The 17498-nt window shown below is 31.6% G+C and overlaps 2 protein-coding genes across 2 annotated transcripts; one reads left to right on the top strand and one right to left on the bottom strand.

The window, feature by feature from the left end:
* Positions 1-31: 31 nt before the first annotated feature.
* Positions 32-1656, bottom strand: LOC120623440 (protein Mpv17). Its single transcript, XM_039889469.1, has 2 exons — positions 1219-1656; positions 32-1125 (listed from the first exon to the last, which is right to left on the bottom strand). Exons 1-2 carry the CDS (start codon positions 1426-1428, stop codon positions 769-771), a joined length of 567 nt encoding a protein of 188 aa, XP_039745403.1. The 5' UTR covers positions 1429-1656; the 3' UTR covers positions 32-768.
* A 1754-nt stretch (positions 1657-3410) lies between these two features.
* LOC120623543 (dnaJ homolog subfamily C member 5) lies at positions 3411-15608 on the top strand. The gene is made up of 2 exons (XM_039889596.1): positions 3411-4111; positions 13136-15608. The coding sequence occupies exons 1-2, from the start codon at positions 3529-3531 to the stop codon at positions 13159-13161; spliced, it is 609 nt and encodes a 202-aa protein (XP_039745530.1). The 5' UTR covers positions 3411-3528; the 3' UTR covers positions 13162-15608.
* The last annotated feature ends 1890 nt before the right edge of the window (positions 15609-17498 follow it).

The following is a 17498-nucleotide window of genomic DNA, read 5'->3' as shown; positions in this document are numbered from 1 at the left end:
ACCTAACACACACCACAACATAATTTAAAATAAAATCCACAGATTCAGTAGGAAACCTGATTTAATACTTAAATTATACCTTTATGTATTGAATACAAAAAAAAAAAAATACATGTTACCTACTTTAAGAAACTAACAATCAATTACAAACACAACTTTCTCGCAAGTAAATAACTCATGTATTGGGCATTCTACAACAGCAAATGTAATAAATATGATTTTAGTACCTCCTTACTTCAGTTAAGGTAGCTATTTTATTGGCATCAACCCAATTATTGGCATACTACTTACTATTTCATGTAAAAATATAAGAAATACTCAATCTCTATAAAATGTTCACTGAACAAAATATATTTGGTCTTAAACTTTTCCAATTTGTAACTGAATTTTTGTATGGGCAATAGTTGGATTTTACACTAAATATTGTTATTGTAAATGGGGCAAAGTTTATGTACATAATTTTTATCTGAGATTATAATTTTATTAGAAATAAACATTTGCCAAGAGAGCTAGAGGTAACAGAAACAGTGCATTTGCTACATAAAAAGGTGCCCATAACAAATAAAGTGACAGTTTAGCCTAGGCAACATACCAATACAAAATGGGAAATATACCATTTTTTATCTGCTAAGTACGACCCCTTCTCCGTCTCTTATTTTCAGGCAAACAGAATGTAATAAAAAATGGCTAAAGATGGTAAATCAATTTATACAAAGTGTAACCTTCAGAAAAATATAGATTTATTACCTATTTATATCAGTACTTCTTTTATTCTACTGGCCGTTTACTGTTGGTTTTCCATGACAAATATGTATTCCAAAAAAGTGCAACAAATTGCACTAATAATACTTGATATTGTAGGGGAATATAATAAAAATTAACTAATTGTACCCAAGGCCAAATATAGTAGTTAGTTTTTAGAACATCTAAATAATTATAACTAATGTCCCTTCTTATTGAATCCCAAGGCTTTCCTTGCATAGTACCAACAGCCACTAGGATAAAAAATAAGAATGTTGGTGCAAATATGAATTGATCTACAAATACTTTTTTCATGGCTACAGTTTTACCACTGGCACCTACATGTTTGTTTAGAAGACCATACCATACACGTAAAGCTGGACCCTGAAAAAATAATACACCATAAATAATTTTAATTTAGCTATTATGGAATATTCATTACATGTCATAAAATTCAGTTATATTTTGTCCACTTACACCAACAAAGAATCCAATAGATGAAAATTGAAGAGTTCTTTTAAAATCAACAGCAGCTATGGACTTTTTTTCTATTAAAGTTTGCGAAATAATATCACCAGCCCCCATTAAAGCTCCAGTTTGAATAGCTTGAACTAAGTAGGGTCGCCTTGCAAGAACTTTTTTATATATTTGAAAAATACCACGAGCTTTCGCCATGGCCAAGTACATACTGCAAAGCTCGAATTAGTAGATTCCGAGCAGACACTGACAGTTCGGCGATGATAATACAATAGGTTTAGGAGCCATTGAGTAATTATTTTTCATCAATTTTCGTGACTTAAAAATAATTAGTTTATTTCCCTTTACTTTATTGGTTTTGTTTGTAACTTTTAGCTGATTTTCAAACTTTTTATCTTTTTACTTTTTTATCTTTTACTTCTATCTTCTTGTGATATTAATCTTATTTAAATTTATGTGACTAAGAACCATGCATCTCTTAAATTTTAAATTTTTTTTTTTTTTTTTTGAATGTAAACGAAAATGGCAGATGTGAGAAAACAAGCGACGACGACAGATAAATATTTTGTATCAGTCATCAGATGATCAGACAACTGACCTGTATAGTATACTAGAAGTCTATTATACTATAGATAAAATAGGTCAGTGTTTCAGATACAGATTAATACAATACTACGTATATGATTAAAAACCACCTTCGTTTAGAAGGACTAAAATAGCAACGAAATGCATTTATTCTTTGTACATATTGGCTTAGTAAGCTACGAGTAAAAACTACTTTTAGTGTCCTGTTCGGAGTTACTTTGCGCTTTAATATTATATCACCCTTTAGAAATAACTAGTAGAACGGAGACAGCGAGATAACACATTTTAGGAACCCTTTATTTAACACTTCGGATATTATAGTCATTTTCTATTCGCCCATTCAGTATTTTTTCGAAAAATTTATTCAAAGCTGCTTGTTAGACGATATATTACAATATATATTGGCGGTATACAAGATCTTCTCTAATCAAGAGGCTTTCCTAACCTTCACTTACTAATGAGAAATACCTACTATAGACATAATTGGGTTAAATAGTGCAGCAACCTTAGGTGAACTACAGAACTACTAGAACGTAATTATGTTACATAGTTTATGTTGGTAGGTGTACTTATTGAAACTACGTAAGATGCTTTAAACAAGTTTGAGTGAATTAAAGAGGCGTCCAGTTAGATTTATTATAGCATTTCTTCGACTTGTTATTCATTCTTGATGAACTAGAAATCCAAAATGAAATCCTGTAACTAGAAAGTACCTAATAAGTAGATAAGCATTTAAATAAACAAAATCGATACCTAAACTAAAAATTCATAATAATAACAACCTAAGAACAACAAATTTCGGAGAATATATTAACCCCTAATACCACTCGTGAGGGAGTAGGGTCCCCCACTTTTCACATTTGCGTAATTTTTTTTGTTATTATGAACGACACGCACTTGCGCGTCCATGTACTCCTTGTGTCGCCCGCCAGAAAGCTTAATATAATGGTAACCGTGCATACAGCATACAGTTGCAAACGCTAAAAATGTTATCATACTGTTAACAATTTCAATGAAACTATTTCCCGATACTTAAAATTAACCTTGCATTAATTTTAAAATTCCTCTATTCCTCTTTATTGTAAAAGTCAATTTATATACATAGCTCCCCCACGAATGTAATTGTGAGGCTAATACGAGTGGTGCTGAGGGTTAAATACAATAAATGAGTTTGTAATTGAATAACTATTAACAAGAAAGTTTTTTTACTATTGGGGTACTTTTTTCCTATTCTAGTATTTTTATTTTTCTGACATATTATTTACTCGATTGCGAAATCCATGTAGTTCTTCTTTTTATAAATTTTGATTAAATGTATTTTGAGTGTTTGACATTTTCTTGCACTGTTAAATCTACCAGCATTTTTATTGGAGCATGTTGCGATGTAAAACCGATTTTAAATTAAAAAAAAAATATTAAAACTATACATGGTTTTAATCACCATGTTCTTTCTGTTGTTCTGTTCTTGTTCAAAGGGAATACAAACTACAAACAATGTACAAAATAGACAATTATAATTTATATCATAAACTATATCTATTTGGAGCGTTGAGAATGTTGTCTGTGTTTGGTTAAGAGTCTATGCTTCAGATTGTATTATCTGCATTCGTTAGAGGGAGAAACGATTTTTGGTTGACGATTTAATGATTTTCATCAATTTCATGTTTAAGTAATTGTAACGCCATTATTTAACGATTGTGAACCTATCGAAGAATACTCGTAACAATGGATAAAAGAAAACTCTCCACCGCGGGCGATAGCCTTTATCTAATACTGCAAGTCCCTAAAACTGCAACGGCCGACGATGTCAAGAAAAGTTACCGCAAATTAGCATTAAAATATCATCCAGACAAAAATCCAAACAACCCGGAAGCTGCAGACAAGTTTAAGGAGGTAAATCGCGCTCACACAATTCTGAGTGACGCTACAAAACGAAACATATATGATAACTACGGCTCCCTCGGGTTATACATAGCTGAGCAATTCGGAGAAGAAAACGTCAACGCCTATTTCGTCGTTACGAGCACTTGGTGCAAAGTGCTTTTCACCGTATGCGGCATTTTAACTGGATGCTACTTCTGTTGTTGTCTGTGCTGCTGCTGTAATTGCTGCTGCGGCAAGTGCAAGCCACGTCCGCCCGAAGAATCTGGTGATTACCACACGCTGGAGCGTGATGATTCCGACGGTGTCCAGCCCGTGACGCTGCAGCCGGGTGGGGAAGGGCGCCCGGCCAATAACCAGGCACCACCTATCTCAATGCCTGCGCCACAGCCCGCCGGCGCCTCCGAAAACACTGGCCTCAATACAGGTGGGGTCAATTATGGAATTTCGCAATAACTTTTCTCATAGCTATGAACAATTTTTGCTTTGCATCATATTTCCAAAATGTAATGTTTTCCATTTTAATGCAACTGAAAAATGTTTAATTAGCAGCCTATTAAATTATGTTCTAATTTATACATTGGTCAAAGTATGTTCATACTTGTTATTGACCCTAATTGAGCCAACCATTGGGGAAATTTTGCATTTATAAAGGGATAGTTAAAAATCAATATTAACTACTTAACATATTAAAATAATGATAATGAATCATCATTTTGAGGTATGATCAGCTAAGGTGTTATCTAATCTGTAGATTAAGAAATTGTATACTCAAGTTATGTGTACAGTAATGTATAATGAGGTTTTCATTGCTTTTAAAGAAATACTACATTTGTTGTTTCAAAAAAGTTTTAATTAACCTAATTGACACTTAAATGAATAAAATGTTTATGTAACTTTTAATTTATTCAAACAAGATTCTGCTGTTTTTTCTTAAAAATATTAAGAAGTTATTAATAAGTAAAACAAAATTATATTACCTTTCATTAAAAGTATTTTCCATAACTAGCCACAGCACAATCTATTTCCCGTCTTTCTAATAGCAATAGGTATCACAATGGAAGAACTCCTCAGAATAGGTTTTGACAGCAGCAAACATTTTGCATTATCATGTAGAAGAATGATTTTGTTATGTTGAATATGTTATTAGTAATGGCTGCATCTCTCCTAAATATATTTTATTGATCGAGTTATCAAAATGGATCCATTATTCATCACCAGTGATGCAAATACCCTGATTTTTATGTTTGCCAAACAAAATTTCACATTGCAATCAGTGGTTAATGTCTCTTATTTTTGTTGAATGATTTTAAAAGATGTGTTATTGATTGTTGGATTGGTTACCTTTGATGTAAGTATAAGTTCTTGCATTTAAGGTTTATCTTTCTGCAATAATACTTCCAATACCTTGTATTCGTACACTATCAACCTTCCACTAGGTTCTGTGTCATTCACTATTTTTTAATTTGAGTAGTTTAATTACAAAAACTTTTCTCCATACTGCAATTAAATCAGCCATACTATTTGCTTCTGCAACAAAGTAATGCACCTCCACTGCCAATTTCTTCAAATGAAAGAAGTAAATGTTGTATCAGTCAAAAGTATTATATGGCTCAGAGTGGCTAATTACTGAACATTATTTTGTTACCCAATCTCAGAAAGACTTATAATGTTGGGTTTTGCATCTTACAAAACAGCACAAACTTGTTTGTGTTCTTATGTACGTTTACTTTTTAAAAGCAAAAAATTTTTAACAAATTTGGTTATTACAGAAATTGAGTACAATGGATCAAATTGGCCGCCTAAATTAATTATCTTGTCCATTAATTATATTTAAAGTATTTGAGTTGATTGGTACATATGTATTGTAGTTTATTATTTAATATTAAAGTAGCTATAATGTAAGCTACTTTTGCTCCATATTTATAAAATGAATCCTGCTTCAGTCAAGTGTATTGATATTGAAATTTTGAACTTGATTCTAGCTAAATAGCTCTGTCATATGTTTGTAAACAAAAATTGTTTACAAACAATGAGACAAAAGAATCAATGTAGGCTTGTGTTTTACTAATACCTTGGTAATTTAATCTTATTTTTTATTACTTGTTATGAGGGTATGGCACCACTAGTCTCCTACAAACTTAAAGATAGACTTGTTTTAATTTTGGCATATTATATACAACTGAATGTCTCTATGACATCAACATTAAATAAAAAATGTAATATCACTCATAAATGCAATACCAATTTTTTTTTGTTTTCAGAATTAGAATACATACCTAAGCAGTAATACTTAGTAGTAGCTTCAACTGTTCTGAATTTCAGCTAAGATAGTTTAAGCGAAATATATTGGCTGATATAGATGAGTAGACTAACAAAACTATAAGGATAACCTATTTATTATACCCATATATATATTTTATTAATTTAATAATCAATACACATAAAGTTGTGGCATACTTGTTTATTTACCCATTTAATGTAGATGTGGAATTACTTTTTAAATAAGATACTCATTGCAATTTCGGTATATGATTAGCATTTTGATGGAAATGAGATGGAGTGAAACTTATTGAAAATAATAGCAGGCAAAGGGACTGTACACATCAGTCAACACAACAACAACAATTTGTTACATGATTAATAATGTATAATTTTGCAGAAATTCTAGTATGCAAAACTTCACTTGTGTAATCTAAAATTCCCAATTCCCAAAAAGAGTTACCAATGCCTAAGTGTTAAAACGCCAATAGCTTCAACGCTGTAGTTGTTTAGCATGTAATTGGCGCTATAATCGTTATGCAGCTCTAAAAGCATTTAGAACCTTATTGATCTTAGTTTTACTAAAAGACATCTAACCAATTTTAACAGGCATGTCTCTTAGACTTATTAGATATGGGAAGGACTTTTAAAACTACTACACTACGTAGTCGCACGCTAGACGCAAACCTGAACGCTGCTCTAAGGACGCAATCTCGATGCCGCAATGTGGCCTTCGCTACTAGTGGCTGATTTTTATTCAGCCAACACATCACAAAATATGTCTGAAAATAGTAAATATGTTAAAAAAATATACCTATAACATTTATATTTACTTGTAATTTGTACAACCAAAGCTCCCTATTCTAAGCACTAGGTATGTTCAGTATAAAAGCCTTGAATTAATATTTTACCTTGAATTTGAAACAAATAGATACCATTAATTTACAGTTATTTTTACGTATTTGGATTGCAGATCTCAAAAGTCTTCCATGTGATACTAAGATTTTTATTATTAATAACGTTCACCGCAATATTATATCGTATATATATTAAAATTTACAAGTAACTATAAAAAATTACAAGTTGAATGTGTCTATACAAACTTTTGTTCCTTAAAAGTAGCAATTGTCAAATAAAAAATGGACATTTTATTGACTTGGGACGTAATGATGATTAAACAATATAAAAACTTTGTATGCAGTTTTAATTTGGTACATAACTGGAGGGATATTTAAGATCAAATCGTTATATCTTTGATATTTAGAGCTAGCTACCTTATTAAAATGACTATCTATAATTTATATTATAAAATGAATAAAAAAGATTATTGTATAAATTGAATTTCTAAGCGCCGTGGGAAGTTTTTTGTATCGTTATATTGGCAAAAACTTGCGTAATTTGAAACATCATCTAGAATTCTAGATCGTATGAGATTCAGTTTCTACGAGCATGCCTTAATATGTGCCTTAGAAATGCAACAATTACTGTATGGTATTGGTTACAATTCGATTTTCAAACCACTGTGAAACGGCTAAATTCACAGCGGTATATACACTTCAAACCATATACATGGGGAGCTTTGACTGTTTTAATAGAAGTAGTAGTTTAAATAAGAATAATAAATGAGAATATGGGTTAAAATATGTCACCGTATGCCGTGTGACGACAGAACGGCTGTCAAATTATAACTAGAGAACTAGAGAGGTAAACATTTTAAAAATTACGAGCTTGTTTGGCAGTATCGCATTAGTAAAGTGTTTCAGGATAAAATATCGTTGCCAGGCTTAATTTATTAAGGAGTAATTAAGTATTAATTTGATTATAGTAAAAAATGGATAAAATGAGTCCGGTGGTAATGTGAAATATGTGTAGATAAATCAAAATAATAACTAAAGAGTCTATTAGCCAAGTCTAATATATAACCTTCCATGCCAGCGAGTTAATCATATACCGAAATTGCCACGAGTGTATTGTCTCGTGCCATCAGCAAGGCGCGGGTTATGGATTTATCAGAATCGCACTGCAGCTATCGCCCAGAATTTGTCGGCTAGTTTAAAGAACCTTCCCCACAGTTTTACTATGTCGGGACCAAATGTGAGGCAAACTTACGTATAACTTGACGAAGGTTTCTTATAATAAAAAAGAATGGGACATATGTCGGTATTATATTTATTTCGTCTATTTATGCTTTACGTAAGTTGTTCTCGAATTCGGTCACGAAGGCTGGAAGATCTGTAAATGTAGTTAGTATATTTTCAATGCGTTAGGTATGTTATTGATATATTCGGTCACTTCTTATGAAAAGGCTTTGAAACGAACATTGATTTAGAAGAATTAAACAGCAGAATATAGGATATTAAACTCTAAATTAAGTAACTGTTCATAAACATCAACGCCTTTTGTGGTAGCAATTGGAATTAAACAAACAAAATGTTTATATTATACACTTTTACACTAGATATACTTATTAGCTCAGCCAAATAAGGATTCAAATGATTTTAAGTGATAAAGAGCTGTAATTTCGCATATACGCATTTGATTAGGCATTTAATATATTTTTTGAAGTTTAATAGAATTCAGTACTATAGACGATGGTAGGTTGAATAAATAAGTACCAAAAACCTCGTTTCCAACGATGTTCTAGCTTATTAAACTTTATATTCGTACATTATTCATCTTAGATGTTTTTGTTTCAATTAATTAATCGTTTCAAATAGAGCATGAATAGTAGGAATATGCTCATTCACACAAGTATACCTTCTTGGTTCTTAGGTTCACGTTCTCCCCGATTTCTTCGAGCCCTAGTGCTCAACCTCTGATAAACCTGCCCTCGCTACACCCCTCTGTGGGTTTCAATATTTTTTAAACAATTCGAAAGAAGAAGTAATATCATCATGAAATTATAATCTTACCTAGTTAAAAAAACAAATTATATATTAATATTTATATTATAAGAAAATAATACCTTTCTTAATAAAGCTTATGCAAAAATACAGCTTGTTATCTTTCATATATGGCCTATGTTTAATCTTATTTGACTGTACTATTATATTATCGTCTTGATGACTATTTTAATAATGTGTTTGATTTTCAAATTTACTTTATTCTAGACTAGAGGAATCGAATTTCTCTTGACACTTAAGCACGAGTATCTTCGTTTGTTTTTATTTTCGTTTCTCAAAGTTGTCAGTGTGGGTAGTTATGTCGTTGTAGAGTAAGCTAGATTTTTTTAAAGAGATAATTACGGTGTTTTAAATCAAATTTGCTTCCTCATAGTTATAATCTTGAACAAAGTTGGTAATCTTACACATTTACGGTTCACGCAAAAGGACGATGCGATTAAATCACCTTGCATTGGTCCTGCGACATTCACAGACCACCAGTGTATCACTGAAGCATAGTATATTAAGAATTTATGCAATAAAGTCCGCTGCATTAACTTAGTTTGACTAGTTCATAATTTAAAGTAAAGCTATTTTTATGGGAAAATTATAACCTATAGTTAAAGATTGTGAACCTTGTTAATTAATAAAATGCTAGCTATGAAAATTGCCCAGCGTTATGTTAAAAATATCTCTCTATAATATAATTCAACTTATAAGTAGCAGTAAACGGTTGCAAAACGCAGGTGTCTTGTATAGTAATATTTTTATATTTCTTTTATGAAATGGGTTAAATTCGGAATTAGAACAATTCTATCCTCTTAAATATATTGTCTATTTTTAGTCATATAATTGCACTACTATTAGTCTTTATGTATCTATTTTTAATAAATTTGTGTATCTCGAGAAGGTTGGTGGGTACTACGTTCGTAGAAATTGAACTCCTTTGATCTTGAAGATTTTTTTATTTTTAAACATGCGCATAAATTCTTAAAGAAAACGTCATCCTAACAGACATGACCCATGAGTTTAGCATACAACAAAATGGCTACCAGGTTCTTACCTGCGCTTAGACGGTGAAGTTAAATTTCACAGAGCCACGTTGCAAGAGGCAGCTGCCAAAGCCTTTGTCATAATAAAAAAAATCTCTAAAATAAAATTCGAGAGGGGGTGGCGATCTCTGGAGGTGGTAACTAACTCTAACGTTAAATACACACATAACGACACGAAAACGACCAACGTTGTCGAGATGTGCAAATTTTTATTGTAGATTGAGTTAAGTTTTTTTTGTAAATATAATTGACGTCAGTGTTGACCATAAAAATGTTTCTATTTTATTAATAGTAATTGGGGTATTTGACAGTTCCTATAGATATCGTCACTTTCTTTGTAATATTAAAAAAAACCATTACATATTTATAATTATGACTATATTAATAAAAATGCAATTAATTTTATTAACGCAAAAAGTATTGTTGTTTTCTTAAATTTAAATTTAAAAAAAACATTTTATAATAATTAACCCATTAATTTCCTCAAATGTAAACACGACTTAACGAGCCATTACCGCATACTTGTATCGTAAGTGTAACGGCAAAACAACATTTTTTACAAGAAAAGTAATTATTGAAATAAATCTTCAATTTAATAATTAACATAATATGATGTATCTGCAGAAATATTTCAATATTTACTTCTCTTTTTGTATTGTCCTTTAGCCAGTTTTAATAAGTCTGCGGTAATGGCAGATTTTACAGTTAATTCTCTTAATCGGAAAAGTATTGATCCCAGCAAAAAGGTGTGGGATTATCATAAATATCATAGTAGGTAACTTATTAGCAAAGTATCCCCTTTCCGATAGATAAATTCTATTTTCAATGGTTATTTCAAGATTAATAAATAAAAATATTAATGATTATTGTTAAAATACGTAATTCAATTTAGCTCAGGTATTTATTAAAATAATATAATATTCAGATGAATATTAGTCAAATACCCTACTGTGTATAATTTAACTACTTACGTTTATATAACTAATTATTTAAGTTGATAAGTTTAATTTTAATCATTTTAAGATGATACCTAGATTCTTTGTTTTTTCGGGATAAATTATTAAATAAGACCCTTTAGATAAAAGTTACTTAATACATAATTATATTGTAATACTGCTATTGCCACAGACTTTATTGAGTAATTCGTTTTGAAAGGATTAGCAGAAGTATATTTTTGTCGTTTTATGGTGTTAAACTTTTGTGTTTAGTTGTCTTAAAATATGAAGACCTTAACAATAAACGTGGCATAACGTCGGAATGTTTGCGACTGTTGTCGAATGTTGTTTTACAATGTTTTTTCGCACTGCAACTGAGTGCCGTGGATGTTAACTAAGATTCGTATGGAAACTAAAGAACAACATCAAGTAATAATCATGGGAATCAGGATTGTCCCTGACAGTACCTTCCCTATTGTCGAAATCCCACCACAACAAGGCTGGCACCGAACAGGCAAGGCCAAACGTAGAAGACCCGAGTTTATTGCACCTTTCTATTCTCAGACCGACACCATGTAGCATCAAAAAGCACTAAAAAGACTACCCGGAAAGTACAGTTTCCCCGCGAACCCTATCGTACGGAGTACAGAGGGTACGGAGAGTACCCAGTAAGGAGGCGCTGCCTCGAGGCCCGCACGCTCTGGTCGGCCGTCACGCCAAGCGGAGCAAGACCTTAAACGCATATTCCAACGCATGTCCGAGTGACTCTTCATAACTATTCCATCGTTATGCTACTTTTAATAAATGAGACCCTTAGTTTTTAGCTTTTAATCAATTATCACTTTGCTTATGCATCCTCTACATCATGGGTCAATTGGCTGTTTTGTGAAGATTAGAAGGAAACTTGTATTTTTAAATTTTTAGGTACCGATATGATGAGACCCGTGACTTGGCCTGATACTTACTGTGTCGGTTTTTCCAATATGTGTATGTCGGTTGCCAAAGGTATTGGCCCATATGTAGCACGTATGTCGTAGTTCGTACGTCTGTTAGTTGAAAAGTTATCTACCCTTGCAGTTTTAGGAGCAAATGCGAAACTACGACTGTCAATTACCAACCTCGAAGTGCGCATTGATGTTAAATGTGTCAAAAGTTTATATTTGAACTACAGTCGACTTACGAGTTGCGGCTTGTGCTTGAAGTAGTTTGAACTGCTGTCCGATTTGCTAACATTTGCAACAAGTTGAATTTTTTTACAAATTTTTATTTATTCAAACAATTTTATTGCCATTTTATTTAAAGGCAAAGATAAAATTGAAAGACTTAAAAATAACACAAGCCAGAGGTTATTGCTAAGAGTGATCTCTTCCTAGGTACAGAAAAACATAATGTATTCACTGAGAGATTGGAAATCGCAAAACCATACAATACACTGCATAGACCTCCACTCTAAGAAGTACATTCTATATCATATAGTTTTGCATTACGATCTACGCTGTCATTCTTACTAACTTATCACAATAAAAATGAATTAATTAATAATTGAAAAATATTACACATAAGTTTTGCATTTAAACAAATTATTCATACATCTATATGAACTTACGAGGCAATTTAAAATTTCTATGTGTGCTTCGAGAACGCTAACATTAAATTATTCCTAATCGCGATCGTTGGTCGACATTAGTTCAACACGAAACATTAAAGATATTATAAGATACAAAAGTAACTGTGATTCTTTAGAAAGTTTGAAAATCTCTTATTTATCGTGTCGATCAATTTGGTAAGTATATAATTATATCACAGTTCACCATTAACCTTCTATTGAACCAGAGTTTAGCTAAAATGGTATATTAATAGATTTATATCATCTTGTCACTGAAATTATTATATGAAGTCAATGTAATCTTTTTTGGTTGGTTACCTAATAGTTACTCTGAATTATGTGTTAATTAATTAAATACACCATTAGCAATAAAACACGTCTTTGGACGTTTTTTAGTTAAGAAGTCTCCACCGGAATTCATTCCGTCTCACAAGAAAAAAATAATTATATTTATTATGTTTACCTTGTATTCAATGAACGATCGTTGTCACCCATGTTTTAATGATATGATACTAGTCAACGAGTATTTATAATGACGAAATGTCGAGTTATTAAGATGTTAAATTGTAATTACACGAAATACTTTCAATCAAATAAATTTCTGCATAATAAAACTAGCATGTATTATTATATTTACCGATGCCTCTTCATTCGCCTTATTACAATGTGTAACTTATATTTGTTATAAAAATATTATTTACTTCTTATTTCCAGGGAGCAGTATTCCAAAATACACATGAAGTATTAACAACTAATCTAAAGTTATTTGTAAGAGAAATGAGGAACTGACTACTTAGTACCACCTTCATGAAGCTTCTTACAGATGTAAGCTATAAAGTTATTTTTTATAGTTATGTTACTTATCTGTTTTAATATTTTTTTTTTTTTTAAACTGATCATTGTCTACTGATTTTATTACTGCTTATCTGCATATTTTTTGATGAATTATTTTCTTTTTTAACATTTTTTTTGTGATCTATTAAGTCTGATCACAATTTTATAAAAAAATATCTAGTTTAGTATGATGAATCAGTAACGTTATTAAAGTTTTACGATAGTGTGAATTAAGATTTTGTTTTAACGAATTATTCTAATTATGTATTTCGTGTTACCCACCCCACACCTTACCTTTAGGGTGTACAAATCGGACGCCACAGTAATAGCACGGTATATAATGAATATATACTATATTTACATATATAATAACTACCGTGCAGCAGCGCTAAATGTCAAACTTCATTATTAACATTTTTTTTAAATCTCGCACCAGATTCCCAGCTATTATTTGACTTTACCACGCTGCGTTACCGTGGCTTATTATATTGGCTGATTGTTATGCATCCTTAATGTGGGGAACAATACATAATGTTCAAATCAACGAAGGAGTTAATACGTTACTTTGAATTTAAGTAGGTTTTTGAATATAACTATAGTTATGAATTTTGTGAAGTCCAGTGCTTGTTCCTAGGTATATTAAAGCGATTTATTTATTTTACTTTCTTACCAATCCTTAGTGTAAAGCACTAAAAAAATATATTAACCTTTCAGATTAAATTAACTTAGAATTGGTTGGAACTACTGTTGTGAAAAATATAAAGTTATAAATTTTCGTGCGTTTAACCCAGAGTCATGGGGGTGGAAAAGTGTTACACGGACGTAGGTGGTCTCACAGACCCGCTTGTTGGATATGAATTATACCAGTACTTTATTAACATAGAAATTAATATTTGTTCCTATTTATCTTTTTAGCTATTCACGTAAATAATTAAAAGAAAATATCATGTTATATTATGTTTTAATTGTAACATTAAAAAAATTATAAAAAAAATTATCTTACCTACTGCCTCTTCTCGACCCATTTTTAACGACACACTAAAATGTGTTAAATTTTATATTGGCACTAAAACCATAAACAAAAATAGAAAAACTAGGTTCAGGTTTAAAGACATTTTATTCCCATAAAAGACAAAAGTCACTCGCATGAGAACTTAATTCTTCTTCATCACAAAGTACATATAAAAGCCTACATACATAGTAAAAATCTAAAACCGTATTGATACAAAATTACCCAAATTTGTTACCATAGCCGCAGAATGGGTCTCACGTAACTTTTTAGACTACGCCTTTTAGACCAGTTCAGTGCGATCGCTGTCCGACTTTTGTGTTACCTGTAATGCTTAGACCGACCCAACCGCTCCAGCTACTGAGAAGAACGGCAATGTTGCACGGACAGTAACTGAATTACAAGCAAAATATGATGTGCCGGATCTCCCATGACGCCGGGTTAAGTAATTCAAATGAAAGTTAAATGCATATTAAACGTTCAATCTAATAAATTTAACTAGCTAGATTGTTAGGTAGACGTGTAAAATTGATAAAACGGAATTTCCTGTTATCCGCTTGATATAATACTATACGCTGGTTATTCTTGCCAAGGTATCTATAAAAAAATATGTTTTACCTATCTATCGGTAAATTCTTTGCTTTTTATCAGAAAATTGCGGAACGTTCTCTATATCTCACAATGATATATGTACAAAATTTGTTCTTATTAGCACAATGTGGAAGTGTCTTTGTAATCATCGTAATTTATTGGAGTCCTAAATTGTATGTGTAGAGTATCTAACATGGTCATAAGCTTTCGCATTCTGTGTTTCAAAAATTGGTCAGTGAAAATGCCTGCATTCCATTAAAATGTATGTTTTCTATAAGACTCAGTGGCTTGCATCCAGGGTATGCACTAAACGGGAATATTTTATAAAATGGGAAAAAAATTCCAGTACGAGTTATAAAAAACCTAAATATTGGTATTGTACGACTTATAAAAAGTCTACCCTTAAGTTTTTTATAACTGGAACTGGGGATTTTCTCCATTTGATATCATCTGACCGCTTAATGTATACTCTCACATAATATAAGAGGACAAAAACAAATTTAAATAAAATAAAATCACAATTAATGACAATTAAAGTATTAAGCTTAAATAATTAATTAAAGCTAATTATAGCTTTAGCCATTACAAGATTTGTTTTTTAGTTAGGTATATGTATCAAAGCATACTAAAATGATAAAAAGTAGAAAACCCTACCTAATCCTCGCGTAATATAATATGTATGATATTACCATTAAATAATATATAATAAGTGTTACTATTTATAGATAGCAATTTCGTCAATTTAATTAAAAGTCACATTTACTCAACAAATTGGTTTTATTAAGTTTATATTGTAAGCGTCACGTATAAACGGTTATAAGACGTTGCCAGTCGGCGATATTTACAATTATTATTATAAATGTATATACGTCTTTGCCTTAACTAAAACTTCGGATGGTACCTAGGTATTCTTAACTTTCATGGAGGGAAATCCGTTGCTGCATGAAAGAAAGTTATGAATACCTTTACACTGAGACAGTTAGTCAGACTTCAATAACTTTTAATAAAAATCAATATATAAAATACTACATAATATAAATTCCCCGTTTACGCTACCTAGTCCTTATGGGGTCACGGAAGTCCTATGACGTTACAAATTAAAAAAATATGTGAAATTAATAGTAAAAGGGTTCTAGTTTATGGGATATATCACGAAATTAAGAATAGGAAGCGGTATAGCCTGGTGGTTAGGACTTGGGTTTCACTTTCAGGAGGCCAAGTACAAATCCCAGCACGCATATCACTTGCATGTCTACGAAACCATCGTGAGGGAACCTGCATGTCTGAGAGTTCTCCATAATTTTCTTAAAATGCTTGCGGAAAATCCGCACTGGGCCAACGTGTTGGAATACGGCCTTAACCCCCTATACATTGGCGCAGTTTGCATCGACCCTGCTTTCTGAGCCCAAGGCCGTGGGTTTGATTCCCACTACTGGAAAATGTTTGTGTGATGAGCATTAATGTTTTTCAGTGTTTGGGTGTTTAAGGTATTCGTGTATATTATTCATAAGAATATTCATCAGTCATCGTAGTACCCATAACACAAGCTACGCTTACTTTGAGGCTAGATAGCGATGTGTGTATTGTCGTAGTATACGTTTAAAAAAAAAATACAATTGTAGGAGGAAGCCAATGGATGCAGTACCTGTAGTTGGACGGTAATGGGTTTATATGATGATAATGACAAAAATAATACTTTACTTTCTGGTTTAGTGAAATAAAACTTAAAACTAATCATCTTTAAGGATTAAGTACATCACAAGCGAAATTTTATGGTCAGATTTAATACAGTTGGATTCCCTATTTGGATCACTGCGTAGGTACCATTCAAGTACAAAAATGTATGCCAATGTATGACCATGTAAATGTTGAAATGTTATCGAATTAAAGCGAGCCTCGATAGGCCCTATTTTAATAAGGCGTATTAAATTGCGTGACATTGTTACATTCGTTTTAATTAAAGGAGACTCAATTTATGGACTGGTTCTAGTACACTACAATACCATAGAGAGTAATGTGTCACTAAAAATCGGAAAATTTAATACAAATTTTGCGTTTCGAGACTTTAGATACAGACAACACGTTCCTTCTAAACTTATGTCTGCCTTATTTTATTCGCAAAGCCGCACCCCTCTTGCCGCGATTTTGGCGGACGTATTGCTAAGAACGATTTTTCAATCGAAATGAAAGGCGTAAAACCCTGTAAAATCTACTTTAGTTGTAGATAACTTATGTAAAAAATAATAAAAGTAAACGAAGTCATTTGTAATCATGATTAAATAAAGTTATGTGCTATTTTAGTGGTTAGGTAAGGGGTAAAAAAATGTTTTTTTTTTATTATTTCTTTAATGGTTTTAAGTGAAGTCAATGTCAGGTTTTAGGCTAAGATAAATCATTGTCTGGTTAAATTAAGGAAGTAGAATAATTAATAGAGAACTGATACGTACAATTTTTGTCCGGAGATTCTACCTGATAGCGCGGCCGTAATATGAAAACAAAGTAAGTGATCACACATTCATCGCACGTATCGCATCTCCTTACAATTTAATGGAGATCATTCGTCTATTTTCATGTTAAGAATTTCCAAGGACATTATTTATTTACGAAAGCTGACGAAATCGCAACCTTGGTCTACTTTCATCG

This window comes from Pararge aegeria, chromosome 4 (assembly GCF_905163445.1).
Source record: "Pararge aegeria chromosome 4, ilParAegt1.1, whole genome shotgun sequence".
NCBI lineage: Eukaryota > Metazoa > Arthropoda > Insecta > Lepidoptera > Nymphalidae > Pararge > Pararge aegeria.
This window is presented reverse-complemented; position numbering and strand designations above follow the sequence as displayed.

Bases quoted from the DNA above. Each gene is read 5' to 3' on its own strand.
- LOC120623440 (XM_039889469.1), bottom strand. From the start codon at position 1,428: ATGTACTTGGCCATGGCGAAAGCTCGTGGTATTTTTCAAATATATAAA. The intron at 1,126-1,218 runs GTAAGTGGACAA...TTATTTTTTCAG, and splicing joins CTATTGGATTCTTTGTTGGT to GGTCCAGCTTTACGTGTATG.
- LOC120623543 (XM_039889596.1), top strand. From the start codon at position 3,529: ATGGATAAAAGAAAACTCTCCACCGCGGGCGATAGCCTTTATCTAATA. The intron at 4,112-13,135 runs GTGGGGTCAATT...TCTTATTTCCAG, and splicing joins AAACACTGGCCTCAATACAG to GGAGCAGTATTCCAAAATAC.